General features: G+C 35.2%; 3 protein-coding genes across 10 annotated transcripts in view; 2 read left to right on the top strand and 1 right to left on the bottom strand.

Moving 5' to 3' along the window:
• Positions 1-27691, top strand: part of LOC118270919 (protein kinase C and casein kinase substrate in neurons protein 1) — a 134534-nt gene that overhangs the window by 63799 nt on the left and 43044 nt on the right. For all 8 annotated transcript variants that reach the window (XM_050696061.1, XM_050696058.1, XM_050696062.1 and 5 more), the window contains one exon: positions 23893-24081. In XM_050696061.1, coding sequence (XP_050552018.1) covers positions 23893-24081 — 189 coding nt within the window. The remainder of the gene's footprint in view (positions 1-23892; positions 24082-27691) is intronic.
• LOC118279644 (uncharacterized) lies at positions 16895-19034 on the top strand. The gene is made up of 2 exons (XM_035599326.2): positions 16895-17283; positions 17460-19034. The coding sequence occupies exons 1-2, from the start codon at positions 17221-17223 to the stop codon at positions 19020-19022; spliced, it is 1626 nt and encodes a 541-aa protein (XP_035455219.2). The 5' UTR covers positions 16895-17220; the 3' UTR covers positions 19023-19034.
• On the bottom strand, positions 19024-21157 carry LOC118279650 (uncharacterized). Its single transcript, XM_035599337.2, has 3 exons — positions 20661-21157; positions 20255-20451; positions 19024-20050 (listed from the first exon to the last, which is right to left on the bottom strand). The coding sequence occupies exons 1-3, from the start codon at positions 20789-20791 to the stop codon at positions 19074-19076; spliced, it is 1305 nt and encodes a 434-aa protein (XP_035455230.2). The 5' UTR covers positions 20792-21157; the 3' UTR covers positions 19024-19073.

Below are 27691 nucleotides of genomic sequence, written 5' to 3' on the forward strand. Positions count from 1 at the left end.
AGTCTTCGGAACTTTCTTGTAATCTGATTTCATAAAGAGGCATTGTGAAGACTTTCTTTTATATGTATAGAGAGAAAACATGGACATAACAGTGTATAATATTCATATAAAATAATGTTAAAGTAGCACAGATATAATGCCATACAAACCAAATTGTTTATACGCTAGAATGGCCATTCATGTAAAGCATATCCCATGTCACAACAAACATGCTATTTACTGATCTCATAATACAAACAGAAACACAATTCTGAGTCGTATCACGCCACTTCTTATAATCCATTTAAGCCATTTCTACTTGTAAGAAGAAATCGAATAATATTAAGCCTAGAACAGAATACTGAGCATGTCCTAATCGTGTAAAAGCAACATGTTTCAGCTACTTGTTCTATTCGAGACGTGATGGTATTGAGAGAAACGATCCACATTATGTACGCAGATACATATACTGATGAACACGATTGCATTATACAACGACGTTTAAATCCATTTGGTTATGTATTAAAGTCAATACGACTTCTGTAGTCATTGAATTGCCAATCAGTTGATTTCAGACACAGCAAGCTAAGGTTCAATTATGTGCCGTTTCATTTCGACTCGAGGTTTCGATGGTCTTTCTCGACGCCTTAAAGTTTTGTGTTACCTTCTCGAATCCTATAAAGTGTTTCAATATCGTCGTACTCTAAATTCCCCTTGGGACTAATAAAAGTCACTAGTGCTACTAAGTAAGTGGTCCTTCGAGACGCATTTTGGTCCTTCGATCACATACTTATTTGTAAATGCGTTCGAGCTATTGCGCTTTAGTCTTTTGATGGTAAATCAATTCGTAATATATCCGTAATTAGCTTTCCACCCGCAGTTTTACCTGTGTCGTCAAAATCTTAATTAATTATACATCCGAAACATTCCTTAGGAATTTACTTACTACTTTATTTTAAGTTTTTTAGTAACAACCGTACAAAAATCCGTTTAGTAGTATTTGAGTCTATCACGTTCATATACGGAAAAGACTTCTAATATGTGTCATGTATATTATTATTTGCTAGTCCTTCTTTGATGTTATTCCGTCAATAATGTCAAACCGCTTTTATCATTTCTAAGACACACGAGTGACTGTATAAGTTGAATGTTGTTATCTTTTACTGGCCACAATCGTCCAGCCATTATGTCAATTGATACTGAACTGTCATCCGCACGTTATTGTGTGGTCACGATTGTGTTTTGTACTATTGCGTTTTCTTCTGTAAATAAATGTAAGATGTTATGTTTTCGTGATTTTGAAATAATTTAGTTTTATGATATACCTCTATTAGTTATTTTTAGTGATTTCGCATCTACATTTTGCATAAGGACATTGAAATTTCCTATTATCGTCATCCTCATCGCGCTTCCATACTGTGTTGGATATGTCCAGCATTCTTGCAGCTGTCCGGGAGCTGAATATGGCGTCTTTAATAGTACGCAAGAACCTAAGCTCTTCATAATCAGAGCTGAAGGCTGTCCTACCAATCGTTTACCTGGGCCTGCGTTAAAAATATCCGCAGTGACTCTTCAAAATTCCTCTCACCCTTAATTCAATTGAATACTGAACATCTAAACACTCTTGCCCCTTTCCAGTAGTAAATAAAATAACAAAACAAACGTCTATTTTGCTAAAAGCCCGGCGCACACGCTTGCCCAAAGATGGCGGCTCATGAATTAAACAAGTAGCAACGTTAGTATGTTACAGTCAACTCGCGTTTGTCCGTGACAGACGGACGGACGGAAACGTGCGTTTATGTAATATGCTTGATGTAATCGTTTGGATCATTGTTTATAGATAATCGTGGAAATATTTGAAAAGATTTCCCGAATGAAATCAATACAAACAAACTTACAACTATTATGTCATGCTGTTTACTATTACATGTATCGAAAGTAATGAATCTGGTTAAAACAAAAGAGGTGTATCAAAATCATTATTATGTTTCTTTCCATTGTCTTTACCTACTCTATTAGATTGATGATATAATTATGTACATTTTCCTCTTATTGTGTCATTAATGGTCCTTTAGTACATCGTTGCTTAAATGGTATCGTCCTACAAAATCCTTCCAGAATCAAATTAAGCCTGATGAAAGACGGTCATAATAATATCCAAACTCGATACCCCATCAACAGAAGCACCCAGGATTAATTAATTAATCAAGGGCCTGAGTATTTTAATACATAATGATACTACAGTACCACTAAGTAGAAACGTTAGTAATTATTCAGATATTTTGGGACTGATTTAGAACTGCTTTGGTCTCAGGGGTCCTAGTAATTGGGTCAGGTAAAGAATTATTGTGAGTCGGTTTTTTCGTAGTAGTTGGATTTTTACACTAGAGACTAGATGATAATTGCGATATGTTATCGCCATTTTGCATACAGTATGGTCCTCACAATATGACTGCCTAAAATGCATACTGCTTTATGCTGCATAAATGGGTGATAATATGGTCAGTATTATGGGATGGAAACCATACTAAAAATGTGTGGACTAACAATACGTTATCTATATTAGGTTTAAAAACAAAGTGCAATACATTACCATAAGTATTAGTAGCCATAAACTTGGTGTCAATGGGTGCCAAGGGCAAAACTGAATAATAAATGTTGAAGATGTTATAAGAGTTTGTATTGAGGTGTGAACACATTTATTGTGGTCAATATAACATCATGAGCTAAGTTGAAACAGCAATACAAAATACCAACAACTCATAATAATCCACTACTGGCATACTGAGTCTCCTCTCCTCACTCTATAAGGAGGGTTTGCCACGATCTTCAGGCTTAGCAGGTGGATGGCTCGTAGTTTAAAAGGTATCAGGTTATCGGTGGATACTGCTTTGTCTTTATTAAACTTAATTGACTGTTTCGACACCTAAGAAAAGAGAAGAGTTGAGTTGACCATACACAGTCACACATAAATATAAACAAGTCTTAAATCTATATATTGCTCATAAACATATTAATATGCCCATCAATCTTCCTCAAACCGTGTTTTCTATAATGGACCAGGAAGGATGGTAATGAACAATCAAGAGGGAGAGACCTCCACCCCAAAGCATCAGAATTCATGAATGTAGATTAGTTTATTAGAGCTCCATCCAAAAGGATTGATGCAAGTTCGGCCTAACCAGATAAAGGGATCGTATTTGGATAGACGGATTGAATTTGGTTTAGATCCCTACGTAATGCATATGATTTGTGAAATGGTAGAGTAATAGGAGTTGTGAGTTTTTGTTGTTTAATTTCATCATTATTTTCGTTAATAGCCCGTGACAGTCAACTGCTACACTGAGAACCTCTTCTACATTAGAGGGTTTGCCATAATATCCATGCTTGGCAGGTGGATTTAAGAGAAAATCGTAGTTTAAAATGTTCAGTTTTATCAGAGAGCGCTGCTGCCTGGTCTCTGTCAAACTTATAGTCCTTTATACGTCTCTTACAACCCCGGAAGGGTAAAGGTTTTCGACATTTTCTATTTCTGTTAATATTAAGATAATGTCTTCAACTCCTTTCAGTGTATTCCATCCTTTATTAGAAGACGTTCATGGTCGTCCATTGTTTGCTAAAACATTGAGTGGTACTACTAGTGATGGTGTTACGTCTGTATCTATAAGATCTTATGAATAAAATTGCTTTATTGCCTTCGCGCCCTCGACCTGCAGTCTTTAATTGATGTTTAAGTATACAAGTTTTTCTTCTACGGAGGACTTGGATTTTCTTCGGAGACGTACCATATTTAATTATCTGGAAAGTTCTAAAACTTGAAGGTGATAATTTATTATTTCAGACATATAAAATTTCTTCATAATTGCTTAATGACAAGAAGTGGTGGACATAGTTTGTTCTTTCCAGAATAGTATTCCAACATGCTTGCGATTTTAGAAAGAAAAATGCAGAATTTGGAACACTTTATTAAAATTCATGTCAACATTTTACCGAAACAAACCCAGAAAGGACCAAATAACCGCAACCACTAATTCGATGTGTGAATCAAGCCATTTAATTGTTTATTCGTAACAGGAACAAACAATATATCTTGACCTCCTCATGTATACACATCTTACACAATTCTAGACCAGGTTATACTGGACTGGTATACCTTGATTTGCTTCCATCCACATGACATTTACCTTCCTAAATAATTCCTGAACAAAATGTACCCTTATGAATGTTGGATGGTGTTTACTCTGTTTCGTGTAATTATTCCGCTTTTGTGGGCTAATGAACTCCTATTAATCTGAAGTTTGGTATTAGACCATATTGTCTCTGTAATATATTTCTAACTACGTTAGAATTAGGAGCTTGGAAATTAACGGCGAGGTAAATATTTTGTTTTTTGGTTGGAGTTAACTCCACAATACCTATTAAACACTTAAACTACCCAGTTTAAGTGTTTCGGAGTGTTAAATTCGGCTCTTATTTGGATAATTTCCTGAGTCAAAAATAAATTATTTCGACTTTTCAATACAATTAAATGTTCAAAAATAATTACTTACTAACTTTCATTCATAGATTTGATGATCTACTTAATTTATGATTTATTTAGCAAAAAAATTCTGATGAAAATATAGGTTTTGATATTTTGAAAAAGTTTTGAATTTGATTAGTAGGAAACTAACCCAATAGTCCTGTTGTATGACTCAAAAGAATTTTATCTTCAGGATTACCTATTTAATAAAACACTAATAAGAAAACACTACTTCTGTTTTTATAAATAATTCCCACTTGTATATTTAAGTTGGTCCTTCGATCATAAACGTGGTCCTTACAGTCGAAACCCACATGGACACCCACGGCCTAACATAACGCTAGTAGACACGTAGGACCAGCCATATTAGTCCTAATAACATAAACCTTGCTAGAATACATATCACCATAATATAATATACATATATTTGAATAACGTTAGACAGAGGTGGGGATTATGGATAGGTCCTTATCGGGGGTATTTTATCGTACCTATTTAAAAGCAGTAGATTTTTACAGTTATGTTAGTTAAATAATTTGTCGTATGCTAAAAGACCAGTGAGGGTGGTGTCGCGTATTCGATTCCTCAATTCATGTATTAGCTACTCCCGCTGCAATTCATTTCTGTGAATGACATTGGTCCCACAGTAATAACAGATGCTTCTTTTACAAGTAATTATTAATTTCAAAAGTTGAGTAATTATTAATTAAAACTTGAATATTATACCCACATGATTCTTCTTACTGTCTTTGTCCCAAGTTTCTTAACTCCCCGGCCACCGCTCTTTGTTCTCCCAAGTTATAAGTAAAACAAGAACAAGAAAAAGTAATTTAAACATGTATGCCATGCTTTTCTTTAATCTTCCCTTAATATATTTATTACATTGTGTGGGAGAGCCATGCTTCGGATGGGCCGGCTCGACCCGAGTGATACCACGGCCCCACAGAAAACCGACGTGATACAATTCTTGCGTTGTGTTTCGTTGTGTGACTGAGGTTACCGGTCTAATTACTGGCAACGCACTTGTAACGGCTCTGGTGTTTCGGGTTCCCATAGGCGAATATTGCTTACCATTAGGTGAGCCGTACGGTCATTTACTGGCTTACACTATAAAAAACATTACCTATAGAATTAAACCATCACAAAACATAAATTATATCTCTAACGGATACCAGGCAGCAGCTCTCTCTGATAAACGTCAATCTCCAAGAAAGTGTGGAGATTATACCAAGCCCTTTTTATGTAGAGAACGCCCATAGTTCAACAGTTAATACACAATCAACCCAATATCCCATCTAACAACAACTTAGACATGGTTAATATATTAAAATTTTCATTTAAACAAGCCATTGATTCCTTGCCCACATATCAAGGCGACATCACAGAAAAATCTGTCCTTGAATTCTAATCTCAGATAGCCATACAATTAACGTACAAATTCCCAAAACACGCATTTTGAGCAGGTGTGCGCAATATTTTTATTATAATTCATGTGAAACCAGTTGTACAATCATATCTGTATAGGCAAACATCGCGTAGTGGATTTTACAAATTATTTTGATTAGGATTCTGTACTAAAATATTTGGAGCTTACTTTAGCACTCCTTCATCTTCATTATATCAACCACTTCTTAACAAAAGTCTTCTAAATCGGCTGATTGAATGCATGGTGTACCATTTTATTAAATGGGGGTCATCACACATCACATCACATGAACAGCCTCATAAGTAGCCACTGTTGATCAAAAGTCTCTTCTCGCACGGAGAAGGTTTGGGCATTAATCACCACGTCTGCTCAATGCGGGTCTATAATTAAATTGTACATGATTCCTGATACGAGCAAAATTATTGCTAACTAATATTTTTCAATTTCGCGAATATTTTCTAAAGAGCAAGTAATCTTGAATGACAAAATGGCTGACCATTGACCATTACACGACACTTTTTATTCATAACTCTATAACATAGTTGGTGAAAAGTGGGTGTAGCTTTATGAGCATTATGTTCAGTTTTCACCTCGTTCGTATAACTTTTTCATACACCACCGTGAGACGTCAGTTTCCTAGCATAACGTTTCACACAAACATGTTTTCAAAGTTATATAGGTACACTTAATGTACCGTACCTATGTATGTTCTAAGTTTTAATAACTTGCCAAGTTTACTCACGGTAAAACGTTTTAGAACATGTTACTTACTATGTTACTTTGTGACTGTTTTAGGATGCTTTTCCACAAGAGATGTGCTATGCTACGTTGCTGTGGATGCGTTTGGTTTCCACCAATCATATTCATTGGTACACATAGCTTAGCATTGGTGGAAACGGACTCAGCTAAGCTATGTTTTTTGTACAGAAAGATGCGTGCTATGGGTACGTGCCATGGAAGGGTGCTATGGATGACTTACACTTATACCTTGCTATCGATACATGATAAAATATATCTATAGTTCCATTGACTACATCTGTATAACTTCAAGCATTTTCTGCAGTTATATTAGACGTTTTTAGGTTTTACTAAAAGAATTAATACGGAACCATATCACACTACATAGTTGAATGGTTTGTAACCGATTTTAAGCAAACCTGTTCCGTTATCAGACCTGACCCCATAAGAGAATAGATTTATCTTAACAGCCGATTAAGTACCTACTAATGGTACTAATGGCTTAATATTATACTCTATTAAAACATCTAATATTACCAAAAATTCTGAAAATTAAGATCTTATCGATCGAAGAGGAGATAGAACTGGAAGTTAATGTTAAAAATATGAATAAATATTTAAAATATAACAATAATATTTTTGGTATGACGCAGAAATTGATCACAGCTTTATGTGCCTTTTTCTTACTTCCACTACTACCAATAAACCTGGTTGGTTTCTCTTTCTCGCCTTAAGCAAAGCGGGAGAAGTTACTGCACGATTTTCCCCCTCAATAAAAGCTATCAAATAACATTTTTTAACGTCGCCTCACATTTGCATTTTCTCCTGTGTCGTGGGTGCGTTTACAAAAAACAATTTGTGGATCACACAAAGAGTTGCTCCGTGCGGGAATTGAACACGCTAGACGTTGCGCGGCAGTCGGTTGCCCAGGCACTGCACCAACCATGCAGTCAATCTGTTTCCAGTAATTATTTGTTTCCGTAAATGTACTTAAAACCTGTTTTAAACTCGCAAGTAACTGAGATGACAAATAAAGTTTTACTATATTGCTGACAAGATTAAATAGCCTGACTTCTATGAAACAACTTTTCTCTCTTTCTCTTAGAAATAACGGGTCTGTTTAGATTTTCTGCTTATGTTTCTATAAAGGCCTGTCGTGATGCTGATGCTGATGACGTGATGCTAATGTCTGCTGATGCTCTGCCGATTACCTCAATGGTTACCGTGGCGCCGGCCTAAAGCAGAAGTTTAAACGGGGTGGTTTTTAGTCTGTCAGAGTCTAACACTACCCCACGCCTCACCCAAGGCGAGAGGAGTCATTTGATGATCTTGCCCCGTCAAAAATATAAGCGTGGCAATGTATCGTTTTATATCATTTGTCACAGTTCTATCATACGATTCCTTACACAACTCACATTTTTTTCCTCTATAAATCTATATTAATAATTGTTAGTATAACCTTAAAGGCCACTAGCTAATTACTTCACTCATAATTATAAAATAAAACAATTTCCACCGCGCTGTAACCTTGTGTCGGCGTCATATTTCATTAAATTTCAATTTAATTCGTTCGCCTCGCAAATGTCACAGGGCTGCTTGAAACGTTTCATGGCGTATTTTATTATCAAACTTGTATAACAGCTGAGGCTAGGATTAGCAGTAAAATGTAATTTAATTTAGGTCTATGCCAGTTTGCTTTAAATAGATTAAAGTCTTTACCTTTACTATATCCCTGGTGATGTTTACTAGTATGTTTTAATATTAATTTTGATTAATTCGTTATCGAAATGTCCCATAATCGTGTAGATATTAATCTTTAAAACCTCATTTATTTTCGAAGTTTTTTATCCTAATTAAACAACATACAAAGTTAATTCTAAAGAGACTTAATTTTAAAACAATAAAATTGAAAATAATGAATAAAGTACCTTTAATCTTACGATATTATATCAGTTCTATTTAGAGTACATAAGAGATGTACAGTTTGCAAACATTTCACGACTGTATGTCGGAAAATCCAATTACAAACACTTCGGTAACTAATTTTCTTTCTACATGGGAAATTGGAAAATGTCAAAGTAAACATGTTTTCTTGGCAATCAATTTTAATTGAGTTTCAAATTATATTCGTGTTAGTTAGGTTCCCTGGTCTGCTTTTTGGTTTTTTTTAACTTATTACTTAATCATAATTATAGTGTAAGTAGTGTAAGTAAAATACTAAAGTATTGTAAAAAAAGATTAATTTTCAGTCCGGGAATGGAAGCCGAGATTCCTTGCCCAGCAGTCGCATTTTCAACCACTCTCCACGAAACTTGGATGTTACGAATATTTAATTGTTTATCGATTTCAAGGCAAATGTCACTAGAATATAATATACATCTCTACTTATCTACCCCTAAAAATCTATGTAACATAAACCCAACTCATAAATCTACTAAAAATATGTACAATTTTAACAAATGTTAGTTTTAATTAACAAAGACCGTTTGCTTAATAAAATATATTCTAGAACTAGATATTATCATAGTTTATGCAAAGGAAAGTAAACAGTAGTGCGCAGTGCGCAATGTACGTTTATCTTTTATTTCTAAAACGTTTTATTAAATAAATGTTTTATTTTCCGTCTGTAAGACATTTCTTTTTTAATATTGTCTAGTTTTTCTAGTTGTGGAAAACACGTTTTATACAGCGTGATTTGTTTTTAAAGTATAATGTATGAGGCTATAGAACGGGAGATTCTTATCTGGAAAATGATTTTTATTTCGAGGGGGGAAAATCATCCATTGACTTCTCCCGCTCTTGGCGAGAAGAGATCCCTCTCTTCTCGTGTCAGACTCTTACTGACTAATACTACCCCGTTCCTACTTCTGCTTTTCGAGCCGGAGCCCCGGTAAAACCCGCTAGGTAGTCCGCAGCTCCGAGAGTGATTTGTTATTAGAGCATAATCTCGTATGGGGTTATAGAACGGGAGATTCTTATCTCGAAATTGATAGAATAGATTCCAAATACATAACTTTGTACTATCATATACATGTACATATGCAAAGTAGGTATATCCCTATTCACCAATCACTTCGAAAAGTGACCCAAGTAAGGAGTATTTTAAAGAAAAAAAAAGTATGTACCAAATGCTTTCATCTACGAACTTGCCTTAGGCGAAGACATTTTTGAGATTCGTGACAGATTGCTTACGTCATGTAGACGACAGTATATCAAAGGCATAGCCCGAGGATATGAAGGGAAACATTTATTTTGACTGCAGATATCAACTTCAAGTGTGGTAAAGAATGGTATCATGTTTTGTAAGAGGTCAATGTACTTATCTGTACAATCGTAATGTTGAATTGATGTTGGTGTTTGCTTGTTTGTATGTCCCGCTTTACCTCTTAAATTGGTGTACTAATTGTAATGAATTTTAGGGTAGAGATAGATGAGACTCTGGATATGATTGCAGGTTTCTAGGTTTGCTAATGTTTTAACTAATTTTATCAAAAAGTAGATACCGAAAGACTGCCTCGTCGGTCGCGTGGTCGCAAGTGCGACTGCCGGACAAGGGGTCTCGGGTTCGATTCCCGGGTCGGGCAAAGTATTTCTGGGCTTTTTTCGGGTTTTCGAAAATTTCTTAGTAGTAGCACGGAGTCTGGAATTGTGTCCAGTATATGGCAATAGGCTCACTCCCTATTACATGGGACTTATAACACAAATGGTGAAAAGTGGGTGTACATTGTATAGCGGCATTACGTGCCGTAATGAGCACCTCTGCCTACCCCTACGGGGATAAAAGGCGTGATGTTGCGTTGCGTAGATTCTGAATATTGATTGCATGTAATTTTTACTACTTTTACCTTTACCAATACCAATTTATTCATGAAATACAAATAAAACCTGTATTTACAGTCGAATCCATTATTATCATACGTAACAATCAAATAATTACTCGGTCAATCACATTGCCAAAAAAAAACATTACGATACTCGGGTCAAGAGATAAATCATTCAGTTCAAATGCCAGCAGGTCAAACTATACCCGAACTGTAAAACTCTTCAATCGATTTTCACTCTTACTTTTTAATGATAAGGTTGAATCTTAATTACAGTTTCGTGTAGGTTGATGTGCGACTGTGAAATAGAATTGTGTTGTTTGTCTGCGATTTAGTTCAATATAATAATGTCGTTAGCTGGGATTAGAACACCCACTCTCTTCTTGATAGAAACGCTTCGGTTTTGATTAGAAGATTACTCTGTTGTTACTTGGATTTATATACTCGTTATACTGTCTAAGTGCTTGTTCGTGGATTTTTATTGTTTTGTTTGTAAAGGTAATAAAGGTTTTATTAAAGTTTCTGCCAACGGCTTAACCCGACTTTTGAAAACTAAAGGTTATATTAAAATACTAGCTTTTTTGCCAACGCATTCACCCAAGTATGTGGAATGAAAAGTAGGGTATAATGCGTATTTCAGACCACAATCTACCATTGATCCACATTTCATCCCTCAATCTACCATTGATCCACATTTCATCCCGATCCCTTTAGCCGTTATGACGAGATGAATAACAAACATACTCAAAAAACTCACTCAAAAATCCATTTTGCAAAGGTTATTCATTCATTTATTTATGGCAGTAAAAGGCGAGTCTATTTATTTTGTGTTAATTAAAAGCAAAGGACTTCTATTGGATCATCAAACAATACAATTAGTCTAGAATTTAAAATGTACCTACATTAATTACTCATTATCTAACTCAATTCGTACTTATTTACGTTTGTCTACTAAAAATGTAAATGAAATACAATAAAAAAAAGAAATTGTTTACCTATCAACACAATCGTATACACTTTCATTGGTTACTTGTACAGAATAGAATCGACACAACTGTTGAATATTTAGACTTGCTACGAAATACGTGTATGGGCTTTGCAAGCGAATACGAAGATAGAATGCATGTTTATCAAATTGTTATAGGACATTGACCCGGTGGAAATGGTGAAATTGAAAATGCAACGAATTACGTCATGATTCTTGTTTGTGTTCGAATAAAGTGTTGTGAAGAGTTGCAGTTGTTGTGATTGTAATTTGGTATTAGGTTAGCTAATGTTTATTATTTCAATGAAATTCGAATTCAATGCTGTTGCTGGGATTTTCCAATACTCTTAAGAGTCTTCTGATCCTTTGGATTGCTTCTAGTAGATAATAAGATATTAGTTTTATTGGTATAAACTATCACCTTACCAGCCACATCACCCGCGTTGTCGGGATGAAAAGTTTCTTATGTGTTATTTCAGACTACACAAATATCTTCAGATTGGTGTAGTAGCTTTTCCGCGAAAGGGTTACAAAACATCCATCTATCTATCCTCACATACTATAGTATAGGAAGGACTTTATTGTCAAACACTATTTTACAAACATGACTATCAAAATATTGACACATCTCGACAAAATTTTACGTGTTTTTCCAAAGTGTTGTATGGCGAACGCCTCTTCGGTGTCACCACAGCTGGCATTTTGCCAAGTCTCGGGAGAAAGAGTGAAAATAACGCCAGTGACCTTTGCAAGCCTGTTTCACCTTCACACCTTGAAATATATCTTCATAAGTATATGCTGGTTAGTATAGAGTAGATATGGTATTGTTTCTGCGACAATAGCGTTGCTTTCCGCGGTATGTGGGTGATAATGGACACCGATGCTCATGTATGTGGTAAAAGTATTGTGTTTGACGCATACTTGAGTGTATCTATAGTGTTTAGAAATATCTGGAGTCTTCGTTTTCAAAGGAATAGAAATGATACGTTATTATACCTTTCTACCTCTGCAAGTCAGTCACCAATGACGTCACTGACAGAAATCCTGAACATCTTTTCTTTCTTTTACATTACATGCCTGTTGCATTGGCCCATACGATCATTCGACCAAAGGATTAGTTTGTTATTTATTTGTATAATAAAGACTGCACAAATTTTCGCGCCACTAGAGGCGCTAGTGTAGCTTTTGGTCTATTTACCAATATAATATTTGCTAACGTCACGTCATTAGTCTGTCAACTAGTATCAACTAAGCTGATTGGACAAATAAGATCTAACGGCTCACTAACACCATCTTGCGAGCGTAAAATGTAAAACCATAATTGTATTTACATTCGTATATACATATGTATCTAAAAGTAATTTATTTACCAAACTCCAACCTGTCCCACTCATTAATTAAATTCGCCAAGTCAACACCAGATATTGACATTTTAATACAAAAGTTCAGAGAGACCCCGAAACTCCCTGTTTTCCTTAAAAACGTGATTTGAAGTTTCGTACATGACATAAACATTCTGATTATACAGAGTGAAGGTATGAAATTGTATGTTTGTGTGTTATTACGTAACATATCATGAATTTTCATGCACATTCCTACTATGTGGGTTGGCATTTCCATTTACTGTGTTTGTTATGTTAAATCTGTATGTTATATGTGTATGGAAATATTATTTTTCAGACAGGTAAGCTTAATAGCATTTAGAGAAATCAAATAGATTATCAAATGTATAGTTTAGTTATAACTAGTGACCCATTCAAGCTTCGCATGCGTGCATCGGTGGTATATTATACATATAAACTTTCCTCTTGAATCACGCACAGCATCAAAATCCGTTGCGTAGTTTTAAATATTTAAGCATACAAAGGGACATAGGGACAGAAAAAGCGACTTTGTTTTATACTATGTAGTAAAGTCAAAAATCAATTGTAGACAGGAGTAACTTGAGGCTGTTTACCTACATATCTTTCTTGAAATTGCCCGATTTTTCACATCTCATTAGGAGAGGCCTCTTTACTTCCCGATTAGATAACTGTACACGTCACTCCTATTTGAGACACGATTAGCATTGTTTGAGATTCCTCGTTTTCCGCATATTTGCGCAGTTAGCGCATTACGCGTAAAATTAAGCGCAAACGAGTGGTGTTTGCGCGTGGCTTAATGAAGTTCGTGCGCTAAATAATGAGCACACCTTTTATGATTATCGTTGCAGTGATTTTTTTTAAGTAGAATGAAGATAATATTTGAGTTTTTTTTTTAACTATAAATATCATATTTGAAGTTGGTGCCTTGACTGAATTAATGTGTATCTTTTTACTTTAGGCAGTTGTCCCACCGGCAACGATGAACGAGTAGAGCTAGAACTAGAAACGAGTTAAGCGAGACGTGGCGAGCGAGTGTGTAGTTCTGATATTTGTGTAGCTCGGCTATAAGCGAGTGTGCGAGTGAGGCAGGCGATTACTCGCACTACGATACGCACTGTAGAGAAATGACCACTGGTTGCTCGCTCGGCGTGAGTTTTAATCGCTTGGCGAGTGTCGCCGAGCGAGTGTTATCATTCATAGCTCTTGTCGCTCAGCGACAAACTAGTGAAGCGAGCACTCGCTGGCAGTGTGAACAGTCAGCGATCAACTATTTGTATATGCATCTCTTTTGTTTACACGGAAAGTATATCTATTGTACGTTTCTTGAGCGAGAAAATAGCCGATAGTTAGTCGTTCACTCGCCGTTGGTGGGACAACTGCCTTAGTAATGTTTTTATACAAATACATACCTCTTAATTTTACCTTCCCACGATTTTGTGACAATAATACTGTAGTAAATATTAAAGACCATTTTTCAGATTAGAACGCAGATATTCTGCTAAAAACCCCTTTTTATGAGACAATGACCATGAAATAATACCTAATTCTAGTTCCACTTTTATATTTTTCTAAAGAAAATTCACGGATTGTCTCATTCTTTTCAAAAAGTCCGCGGTGCCTGAAACATTTTACATTCGTTACAAAAGGCTCGGCTTTTTCAAGAGGTTTCATTTGAATCGCACTGAATATTTCCTGAAAACAAGAATGCTTAGACGGCCAAGAAAATAATTGTACAGTTCAGGATCAGTTGTTTGTTTTTAATAATGAAATTCTTATGGTCTCGAGTCATAATAGTATTATTGCATTTTTCGATTTTCTAAATTCTCTGTAGTACCTAGGTAGAAAGCCTGGAATTCTGTCCATAATGTGTTATGATTTCATACTCATAACCTCACATACACAACGCAAGCGTTGTTTCACGTCGCTTTTCTGTGAGGCCGTGGTATCACTTCGGTCAAGCCAGCCCATTCGTGCCGAAGCATGGCTCTCCCACACTTACCTTATTTAAGAAATAAAAGATGTTATAAATACAGTCTCCTACAATGATGTAAGTATATTTAAATATAGGATTGTAATAAAATACATAAGTTGTAACGTTATCACTGATAACGTGATTCGTATCACAGTGCGCCGATATAGAACTGATAACAGACGATAAACGGTTGCAAGTCGTGTATTTAAATCTTACATATTGATTGTAACTGCAAAATTCAACAGTAAAATCTTCTGACTTAGTACCTTAATTTTTATTTATATTTAAATAACAGTCCATTATACGATTATAGGACAAGATAGTTTCACTGGAACAGAGTTTCACTGTTTCATTGTTTGGAATATCTACCACACATATAACATTGGCGCTTCGCCGGTTGTCTGGTGATACTGCGACTAAATTTTGCATGTCTTCTTGCACTTTTGTTTTTATAATTTTATTCACAACAGGTGTGGTAACAGGAACTCGAATTAGGTCATATCTGTTCTGCGTGCGTAATAGGTAGTAGAAATTAAATTATCATTTAGTATCACTTTTATATCACATACCAGTCATCTTATCTTCGAATGATAATCTCTCAAAATAATTACTAATTACAATGAGACCGCTTTATCAATTCTTTTAAATCCCTTCATGACAAACCAGCATTACTTATTTCATTTCAGTACGAAGAATTCTGTACCAAAACGAATCTACCTTTAAGACCACAGGGTCTTTTGGAAGATCCGGAGCTGCAGACTTCCTAGCGAGTTTACCGGGGCCTCCAGCTTGAAAAGCAAGAGTAGGAACGGGGTGGTTTTTAGTCAGTAAGAGTTTGACACTTCCTCTTACATCGCCCATGTTGTTAGTAGCCATTGGATGATTTTCCCTTCACTCTACAAAAAGAGTCTTTTGCAAGCCGTTAATTTCATTGGGCTTTATCCCGACAAAGGATCATCTTTTATCCTTACACTATTATAAAAATAACTCCCTAATTGAATTAAAAAAGAATACCTAGTTGTGTCAATTATTTCTCTATAATGTTTAATTACTTACATTTAAGTGAAAGTTTGTAAGTAATATATTGTAGTACATACGTTATTGGTGGCTTTCCGCTATCGCATCCGTGTAATATCACGGATTCCATTCCTATGTTGTAACTTGATTGATATTTTATAATCAGTAAGAAGTAGGTACCTATTTATTACGTAGATAATTACAGATTATAGTAATTTCTTGGATTAAAGATTGAATAGTTATGTAATGACGAGGATTGAAGGGTTTACTTCCATGAATTCATTCTTTTTTCTAAAAATCTACATATCAACAGCCTGTCAGTGGCCACTGCTGACCAAAGAATTTAATAATGAAGGAAAGTAAGTCACCAGGAAATACATAACTTTAAATAGGTTTTTTCTTTGAGGTGGTGAATCATCCAATGACTACTCTGGCAAGACATCAACGGCGAGGCAAGAGGGAGTGTCCGACTCTTACTGACTAAAACCACCCCGTTCCTACTCCTGCTTTTCGAGCTGGAGCCCCGGTAAACCCGCTAGGTAGTCCGCAGCTCCAGATAACTTTAAATAGGTATTGTAAATATTGTAAAACTATATTCATACCTGTGATTATTACCATCGTTGAAAAAACAAGTAAGACTTTATGGTATTCTAAGTCATCTATAAAATTATAGCTGACTAACCTTCAGTTTGCTCATCATCCTTTTAAATATAACTTATTATGCATGTGCATGTATACATAGACGGTAATACATTCATATTGTTTAGTAAATGGACAGACATGCATATTCTACAAGCATAGATATATCACGTGATAATATGATCATCACTGACATCAGGTATCGTGCGATCATCAACATTACAATAATTAATTATCGTCATGATTATATTATACTTAATGATTGTTTGTTAATCAATGCTTATGTTCCTATATCTACATTTATTCCTATTGTAATTCTTAAGCGTTTTATCTCATTGCTACGGAATCCAATCAGAACGCTTACTCATGAAACCAATATCAACATCAATGCAATTTCTATTTTTTAAATTCAATTTTCACTTCATTTTGATGTAAAAAAAAATAAACCATAGCTGTAAGAGTAGTAATTACTTTTTTATAAAATTATAAAAATAGTGGTTTAATTTGACGAGTTCAAACGCTCCTATTTCTCGCGCGCTTGAGGCGTGACGTCATAGGGCACACCTGTCATTGTATTGTTTGTTTACATTGAGAGTTTGATAGATAACAACACGCGTAATAATCATGGAAGAAGAAAAAAGCCATTTTATAGATATTGCATGGTACCAATGTGTCCTAACAATATAAAAAGTACACCAGATAAAGTTTTTTTGCTGTTCCGAGAGATCCGAACATACGTAAACAATGGTGTGAGGTTATGCGAAGAGAATATAATGTATCTTCAATATCGCGTTTACATTGTTGTGAAGATCATTTTAATGTAAGTATTATATTTGGACAAATAACATCTTGTAGTGTTCTAGAAATCCATAGGTTACAGAACTTTATTTAAGTTCGTAACCTTATTTACGAATGTCATAACATGTTAGAAGATTCTACATCTGAGCTATTTCTACTTATCCTAAGATGCTTCACCAAGTGTTGTGTTTATTTCAGATCAAAGAAGATACAGTAAATTATATTAAATACAAGCTCATGAAGGAACAAGGCGAAAAAGTTAAATTATTCTTAAATAAAGGAGTTATGCCTCATAAATTTCAATGCCAAAAACGAAATGCTCCAGCACCACAGGAGAGAATGTATGATTCTAAGAAGAAAAGATTATCACTAATAAATGAATCTCTCCCCGAACCTGAAGTCAACAGTGAAAATGTTTTAGAACGTGAAACTTCACAAACAAGTTATTGTGATGCCGGACCAAGTACTTCCTATATTCAAGGCTGTGAAAATGATCCAGAGAGGCCTAGTACCTCTGTTATGGATGTGTCTGTAATAGAGCCCCGTACATCCCATGTTGAAGTCTCTACTAATACAGAAAACTTACTTAGTGACAAGTGTGTGCAAATAAATAAGAGACCAAACTTCAGAAGTAAAAGTGTTCAAGTTAATTTAACAACAAAGAAGACTAATGTAGCTTTATCTCCTGTTCCCCTTCCATCACAAAATATTGGAACTTCACCAATAAAACCTGCAACAGCTGCGGTAAAAAGAAAATTATTTCCTACTAAGTCGGATACAACATCTATTTCTTCCATTTCTTCACAGATATCTCATGATTATGAACCCTGTAGCTCATCTGACTTAAGTTATTGTGTGCAAGATGAATCAGCAGATTCAGATGATGAAAAACATTTTAAAAATGTAATGCGCAGTAGTATGTTAAGTGCCATAGATAGAGAACCCAAAATGTTACTAGGATTATATAAACAGTCATATCATTTAATAAAACTATTAAGTGAAAACATTCCACTTCCAACTGTAGACATATTAATAACTCTTAAGAAATTGAAGTTAAATGAATCATTTGGCATACTTGCTTTACATTTTGGCTACTCACAGAGCACTATCAGTAGAATATTCAATAAAAGTTTACCTTTAATCGCATCAAAAATGAAAGACTTGATTGTGTGGCCAACACCAACTGAGGTATATAAAAATTTACCTATATCATTCAGAGCGAGGTATTCAAATGTTATATCTATTATTGATTGCTTTGAAATCCAGATTGAAAAACCTTCCGATCCAGTCCACCAATCACTTACTTGGTCACAGTACAAAAAATGTAATACATTGAAGTATTTAATTTCATGTACACCAGATGGGTTGATTAATTTTATATCCGATGGATATGGTGGAAGAGCTACAGATGTCATGATAGTGCAAGACTGTGGCTACTTAGACTGTTTACCTCCAAAAAAAGCAGTTATGGCTGACAGAGGGTTCAAAGACTTATCACATTTACTGGGAGCCAGAGACTGTACTCTCGTCCGGCCACCTTCTGTTTCACAATCCAACCCAAGCACCAAAGATGAAGTAAAGCAGTCAAAACGAATAGCAGCTTTGAGAATTCATGTTGAACGTGTAATAAATAGATTAAGAGAGTTTCATATGTTACTGCCTCATGCTTGTGTAGACTATAATTTAATACCTGTCATTGATGATGCAATAACATTGGCATGTGGTTTGGTAAATATTCAGGATGTTTTAATAAAAAAATGAATTAAGAATGCATTAATTGTTTTATTTCAGATAAAGTAAAAGTACAAGTTTTTACAATTTACCTATTTTTGGGAAAATGGCTTGATGCCAAAACAGTGTGCATTTTTCTATTATCGTTTCACACAGTTGTTTTTTATATTCCACCTCTATTATATTTACTTTCTTAGAGGTTTCAAAATTGTTATCAGCAACACAAAAAAGACCCTTACTTTTATTTCCAAAATGCATCTGAAGTTGTAGTTGTGCCATATATTTTGGAGCCACTTCACTATTGCTGTCAATATAACGGCTCAACGCTTTTTCTGATGATGGGCATTTAATTTCTATGCTGTACATAGTACTTTCCCCATCTGGAGAAGCCCCCATTATAGGATGAGCCGCATTTAATTTTAAGCCACACTTATTTATTTTTATTTGTTTAATTTTCTCTACTTCTTTTAATACTTGACTTTCTAAAAATCGCCCCCTTTTCATAGCTTCTGTATCCTTCAGTTTGGTTGCTCCCAATATGTTCTCCGTTAAGGAACCATCCAGAACTTTACAATGTGCAGCCTCATATGCCTTAGAAGCTGTGATTCTTCCATATCTTAGTTCATGCCATAATGGACAGTCATTTTGGTCTTTAGTTATCAATTCGGCTTGTTCGCATGCTTCTGTACTCATCACCAGTTTGCAATATTCAAGAAACTCAACAGGGTTTGTAGTCTTGCTTGCAAGAATTAAATGGTGGATCGACAGTCTCTCTGCATTGTTTGGAGATTGATAAAATTTCATCAGATGATTATTTGTATCACCAACACTCACACAATTATTTTTTACCACTGTTAAAAAATTGCCAGTGCTTGAGGAATTTGATGCGGGATTCACTTTAGGTGCTTTGCAAATATCTTTTGCTTTAATAAACTTCAAGCTAGTACCAACTGAAGAAAGCTTGGATTTTTTCCAATAACACTCAATGCTTGTACTTGGAGGATCTTCACTACGTCTGTGGAGCCATGCTAAAAATGCAATAGCATGTTTACATCCTCCTAAAACAAAAGAATAAAATTATTTTTCTTACACAATAATATCACTCTGGTAGTAATGGTTAACCTAATGCTGCTATAAGTTCTTGACTTCATAATAATTTGACAATCTTTATGGTTACACATGACCTATGACTGTCAAGAGTTTTACTTAGATAACAAGTATATCATCAGCCACAAACACAAAGTAAACAAAAGAGATTGTACCTAAGTGTGCTGCGCAATCCAGACATTCCACAGAAATTACAGTTTCTTCAGCTTCATCACATACAGCTTGTACTGCGTATGACTTCTGACGAACATTGTGCTCTGGTGTGATGCGAGCTTTCACTACACATAAGTTCCCCTCTCGTTTAATTTGTACATATCCTACAGCTGAATCGCCGTATGATTCTCGTTGAGATCTGTAATAAACAATAATCTAGGTTTACTTACTTACCTACTCTCATAAAAACATGCGATTGATCGTATAATCTAATTCATACGTGTTTTAATAAAGTATAATGAATGTAAACAACATTTGAGGTTATATTTAGGGAAATAATGAAATAAGTGCACGTATGCATAAAAACAGATTTACTAGCTTAAAAATGCCATGTTTGACAATAATTACCTTGCAGCTTTTACTCCTTTAACCTCAGCAGATGTAAAATCAGGGTTTGACGCAAAATATGTGGTCATCATAAATGCATCTATTTTTGGAAGATTATCCGACTGTGCTTTCACAAAACCGTTGTCCGTCATTGCTATTGATGACGCTTAATATTTCTTGATATTTATATTTTAGAAAACTAAGCTAGTATAGCAATACAACCAATTTTTCTCTCAAAGTTCTCAAACACAAGCTGTACCTCTACCATGAGTTGACACTTTGACAGACAGTTGAGTTGGTACACGTGACTGACTGACAGGACGATAATGTGCCCTATGACGTCACGAGGCGTTTTACAAATTTGAATTACGCGCGTAAATTTTTCACTTTTTGATTTATGTTTTAAATAATTAAATGCATATTAAATCAGGAAATAACGAATTGAGTGTAATACTACGACCTTAAAAGCTTAGGGAAAAATAAAATCAGGCCATTTTATTTTTTATGCATATTCCCTATTGTAGCTGTTAAAATAACATTCCGGAATATGAAACCATACTCACCGACATTTAGTTTATTCAAACTCAAAACAAAAATCAAACAAAGTTTCACATTTATAATATTAGTGTGACGTTGATCTTACAGTCAGTTAGCCATATGTACTTATAGGAGAAGCTTATATTAATTTTGTCACAAATAGTTAAAAAAGCTGTTTCATTTGGACCCACACTATAGAATTTAATCTAACTAACTAAAAACTTAATTAGGTACAACTAGACACACTAACAAAAAGTACTAAAAAGGTTTCCAAGGTTCTTTTAAAAAGTTTACTCGAAGTGTAAAACATTTTTACAGCAACACCTTTAGCCATATTTTACCTTCTCATTAACTATTTACCGACGATGTTACTCGTGTCGTGTCCTGGGTACCGTATAAACTTTGTCTCTTCACTTAACTTTCATCTCGCTAAACGTTTATTTCAGCACCTTTTTAAGTTTTTCATGAAAATTGAGTTTTTCTTAGTATTTCTGTACTTTTATGTCTGTAAAATCCTGGCGTTTTAATGGGAACACGTAGTATATTAGAGTAACATATTACAATATAATGCTTTTATAAAAAGAGAGACTGGAGAAAAGCAATATAAATAGCTCTTGTTATCTCTGCTATGAATAGAAAAGTCGGTAGTCAAGTTGTCTTGTCATATACTTGAAAAAGTGAAGCAAACATCAATTAATTCATACATTGAAACAACGTGTTTTCTAAGTTGTTTATCTTAAAAATAGTATATGTCCTAAATAATTTGATAAAATCTTAATAATCCACTTGTTCTCAGTAGCCTACTGAATAAAAAAGATACTATTTGACCGATAACACACTATACCTACTCGTATAATACAAACATTTCCGTGTTATTATAACAAACTAATGTTCTAATTACATGCCGATGACATAAATTGGTATTGATTATTATGGTACTGATTATTAGTAGGAAAAAAGCTACATTTGTTTATACCTGTTCTTAAGGGCAGAAAATCATACAATGACTTCTCCCGCCTTGGGCGAGGCGAGAGAGAATGTCAGACTTTTACTGACTAATAACCAACCTCTTCCTACTCCTGCGTTTCGAGCCGGAGCCCCGGTAACTCGCTAGGTATTCCGCAGCTCCGGGTCATTTTATCACGGTTGTATCGTTGTCTAGTCTAATTTGCAACTCGTTAAATGCATAGTCATGGCCATTATTACTTTATTAGTTCGAAATTATAAGGATTTTTGGATGAATAATGTGACAAGTATAAAAGGACTACGTATTACAGGTGTAATTGAAAATTCTTGTAAAAGGACTATCAATACTATGAGCATGTTTTAAACATAACAATGAATTTATCATTTGATTTATGTTTACAACGAAAATACTTAAACGGTCGTACATCCTTAAAACCTACGAAAACAAACGCCCACACATTTTCAACGTACTACCCCTTTAAACTAATAGAATTTATCCTCAAAATCTTGCCGTTCAATTATGTAAAGTGTCCTCAGACGTGACTTCGCAAACGCCTCGACGTTTACTTACACAGCTTTGGAAACTAGAAAGTTACACGTACGAAGTTTAGTGGCTAAAACAACATTATCTTGTGTAGTACACACGGCTGCACATCAAGCTATACATATCCAGTATAAAATGACCGTTGTATGTGCGGAACGATTATACAAAGCGAGATCATGATAAACTAGTCGGTTATAGATTGACGAATAAACTGATCGTCTTACGGAAAGATCGTACAAGACGACACCATGATTTGGTTTACAATAATGTGATATGTATAAGTGCTGACTTCATCCAAAGTAAAAATGGGCCTCTGTAATCAGTCTGTAATTACGTTAGTATTTGCGTTTTCTGCTCCAGCCTCTAGTAGGTAGTCTGCATGATATGATTTACAGCTTACATCGTCAGTCAGAACACGTCTCCTATTGAACAAAGATCTCGCTGCCTAAAATTTGCATGAAACCACTACAACGTCAGTTACATGACATTTCCATATAGCACCCTCAAAGCGTAGCCACAGTTTAGCCGGCTCTTTGTTACCAGATACGTTTGTAATACCAATAGGCCGATAACTCTGGAAACTGGGTCAGTCTGGCTTTCCACCAAATTAATCACTCCACAGATTGGCTTGAAATCGACGCGAACAGCATCAAAGGCCGACATTGATACTTGAAATATTATGCCAGTGGAGTTATCTCGGTAATGGAATACTTTGGTCAAATTGAAACGTAATTTTTGAGTGCTGTAATTATTGAATCTGTTTTTATCCTCGTTCCTATCTTCATTTCTACTTTATTAGCTTATGGAGGAAAACTGTTATCATAATACTTTTATAAATATTTTTTTAAGAACTTATTTATCTTCAGCTACTTAAAAAGGCGGAGGCGATTCATGTGAACTTCACTGGTCAGAGACCTGACTAATTACTTTTACTTTAACTTTTTCCTAATCTTTTTTTTAAACGTTGCCCCACATGAGGATTTTCTCCTGTGTCGTGGGTGCGTTTACAAACATACAATTTCACATACACGTTACACCCAGACCCGAAACAACAATTTGTGAATCACACACAATTTGTGGTTCCGTGCGGGAATCGAACCCGCGACACGTTGCATGGCTGCCAGTTGCCCAGCCACCCCGCCAACCGTGCAGGCAACTTGTCAAAGTGGCAGCCAAGTTTAACGCTCCATTTCTCTTTGTCCACAGTCGATGATCCAGTTAAAAGAACGAAAAGAAATGGACGAGGCTTTCAAGAAGGCACAGAAACCCTGGGCGAAGTTACTGCAGAAGGTGGAACGCACACGGCTGGAGTACCACACCGCTTGCAAACAGGAAAGAACAGCACAGAACCAGGAAAGGAATGCCAGTGGAGACAGCTCGCTTAGTCCAGATCAGGTTAGTGGAATATGAACATATATAAGTTTTAATGATTTGAAGGATAGTGAAGGTATTTTGTTAGGGGTCCTGATTAAGGAAAAGACTTCTTTTAAAGACAGCTGAATGCACGAAGAAGGAACTTTAAGTTCTGTACCCTTAGTACGAGTTTGCTTTACGTTTAAAGTAATCGAAACGAGAATGCGTTCGGCGCTCTGATTGGTTAGTTTATTTGAGCTGGCCAATCAGAGCGCCGAACGCACTCTCGTTTCGAACGTAAAGCAAATTCGTACTAAGGGTACTGTTAATAATTATGCGAAACTGTTGTATGAAATAATGCGGTAAAGATTTTAGGTCTAATGCTATAACTTTAGATGATTTCAAAGGGATGTGTCTCTTAAAGTTAATGATAAAGGAGTAAAATGACCTGTAGTAGAAACTGATGCAGGAATGCAGGATAAAATAATTAAAGGTCCTTAACTAAACTTATGGACAATTGATTTGAAGGCTTTTTGGACTTATTTTGTCGGTTGTTCCACTACATTACTCGCGATAAAAAATATCGCTTTTGAAATAGGTAATGGAAAATTTCGACAAGAAACCCGTAGGTTAAACCTATTTATAAAAACATATCAAAATAAACTCTTATTTATTTCTAACAAAGAAATAAACAACACAATTTTTACACTAGAAGCGAATTATTATGAAAAAAAGTAAATACAGAAATAACGTAAATGAGAAAACACAGAAAGCCAATCTTCATTTAGGTAAGAATATTCCCAAGAACGTGTAATACACTTTTGTATTAAATAAAGCAGAGCTTTTGTTTGTGTATAGAAAATATTTTTATCGATAAACTTCGCTCGTAATACCTTGATACACGTGTAAATAAGGACGGAACACACTGCTGGGTGAACGAACGAAGCATCTGTTTTCACTGGATTATGTTTGCTCATTGTAAAATCTTAGGTTCTTCATCAGTTCTTAATACGATTTCCATATATCTTGACGTTACTGCTTCTTATAATATGCATTTAGTAAATTATCGCCAAACTAAGTCATTTAATGGTTACTTAGGACCAAGGATCAACCCAGTCCTTGGCAAATCGTTACTAAGGATAAGTTTAAGTAATCATTAGATCATATGTCTCTGAATGTGGTCGTTAGTCCGTTAGTAGCAGTTTTAGTTCCTTAATCTTGTCTCCGGTTCCAAGTGAGCTACATAGAATTAAAAGTGAATGACTTATGTTATGATAGTGAATGGGTGCCTAAAAGACCCACCTGACCTATCGAATATGCAGCAATAAAATGATCCCCCAAATTCCATCACTTCAATTCCATGTAGCCTGTCTTTATTACGAACTATCTTCATCGTCACCATACATTTTCCATGCAGCATTCGTTTCAACGAGACGATGTTCTCGTCTGAGGTAGTCTGAATCTAGTTTAGATCAATACACGTGGGATTCCATCTTCATAACATTTGTACACAGATATTTTTACATCAACTTCCTCTAGATGTGTTGGAAGTTTATATTTCTGGAATGAATTGAGGTGGCACCTATTTTCAGAAACAATTTATTTTGTTATTCCCAATGGAGAGCTTCTTTTTGTCTTTTATTGTTTTATTTTTTGATAGTGTAGTAGCTATATGTTATGAACATATTATGTATCGAATCTTTCAGCATATTACGCAACTTAATTAGGTCATTTTAATCAGCCCATACATATGAGAGCGATACCTCTAGTATTATAGACATCTATAACACTATGGACTATGGTACTCATAGGCTACTTACTTGCCTTACATACCAGCCTTAGGACCCGATGCCTCCTTTAAGTGCAGATGGTGGCCACCGGGGAGGTTTTACTGAGGTAAAAATCCCCTACTCCCAAGTTTTTTCCTATAAAGCTAGGCAATTTTTTAACATTTCCCCGTCAACAAAAAAAGGATACATATTTTACTTAGTAAGTAACTGCTTTCCATCAGATGGTCCGTACTATGCTGTGTTACCAACACTTTTCAGTATAAAATCCTTAAAGGTACCTTTAACACAAATTCAAATAATATTTAGACATCTTTATCATCGTTTATCACGCCCAATTCATCCGAGATAGGCTCGAGAGCAGTATTTGTTTAAACGAGCTATCTCTTATCGTTTGATTGACTTATCAAGTTAACATAACCAGACCGTGATGTACCGACAGATGTGATAGTGATACTCGGCATATAACCAGAGTAATATAGAAAGAAAATAACAATGTGTTGAGTTCTTATTGACCTATTTACCTGAAGGTCTTCACAAATCTCTTGATTGAAGACTTTGGAAGGCAGCATCATCACTTATAGATATATATTTTTGAAGGGGTTTTTTGCAAAGCTTTAGCTGAAAAATAAAGGAATTCTTAAAGGTGATTATAAAGCAATCAATCATTTTTACTGCCCGATTGGCATACTGGCTGGGCAACTAGCTGACGTGGAGCGGGTTCGATTCCCGCACGGAGAAACTCTATGTGTTTTCCACAAATTCTTGTTTCGGGTCTGGATGTCATGTGCATGTGAACTTGTATGTTTGTAAACGCGCCACACGACACTGAAGAAAATCATAGAGTGGGGCAACGTTTATAAAAACTACAGATCATTTACATCAAGATCAGACAAGTAACATTCAATAGATAAATTGACATACAAGTAAGTAAGACATTATTTACAATCAAACTAGTTAATAAATCTTCCGTGTGTTTGATGCCAATCTAGTCAAAGGTGGAACATTTCCTCTACGATGGTATAGCGTGATAATCCACCATTCGTCAGTTCCGCGTCCAAATAGCAAGTAATTCGTGAATCATCGCCAATCGACGCCCGCGCAACATTGTCGGAATGTGCTATCCAATCACCTGTTTTGTACGATTTCTAACAATATACACTGCAATCAGGCCGAGAACTATTTTAGGGTTTATAATACAGGATGTTTTGCTATTTCATCTTGAGTGATGTAAGGCGGTTTCGTACATTGAACTAAGCTTGTTGCAATGTTTGTTTGAACAGTTTTAGGAATGCCTCATAATGGAGGATTTGCTGTAGTGTTGTAGCGTGAGATTTTCTTTCTGTTAGTTTTAAGATTAATCCGTAACTGATTAGGCGCATTATTTCACCCAAAGTTTTAGGCTTTCGAATTAAGACCGAGGTGTGAATTATTCAACTCAGCATTTACAAAGCGTCCTAAATTCTCCTTAAAACCTGCTTTATTCAATTTAATATAGTGACGATAATACCTAATGAATAATAAAAACTCGAACAAGAATTTTACCGTGTAGGTACAATTTGTAAGCTTCCGAAAACTACAACATTTCGCAGAAACCGAACATATTATCTGTTGCGGTTTTTCGAAACATTCCTATAATTTCGCAAGTCAACTTCGCAGTAGTAATAAAATATTTCCTTCTAGTTAAACCTGTAGTTTCCTGACAAACATCTAACGAAATTGTCGTACGCCTCGTAAAACTATACGTTTTCTTCTTAACTATTACTTTTACAGATAATCAAGTTTTGTAATTATGTTCAAATTGTCCATAACTGTTGTTGGTGGATAAACCATTATTCCTGTTATTTTGAGTAAATCATCCGCCT

Source organism: Spodoptera frugiperda, chromosome 9, assembly GCF_023101765.2.
Source record: "Spodoptera frugiperda isolate SF20-4 chromosome 9, AGI-APGP_CSIRO_Sfru_2.0, whole genome shotgun sequence".
NCBI lineage: Eukaryota > Metazoa > Arthropoda > Insecta > Lepidoptera > Noctuidae > Spodoptera > Spodoptera frugiperda.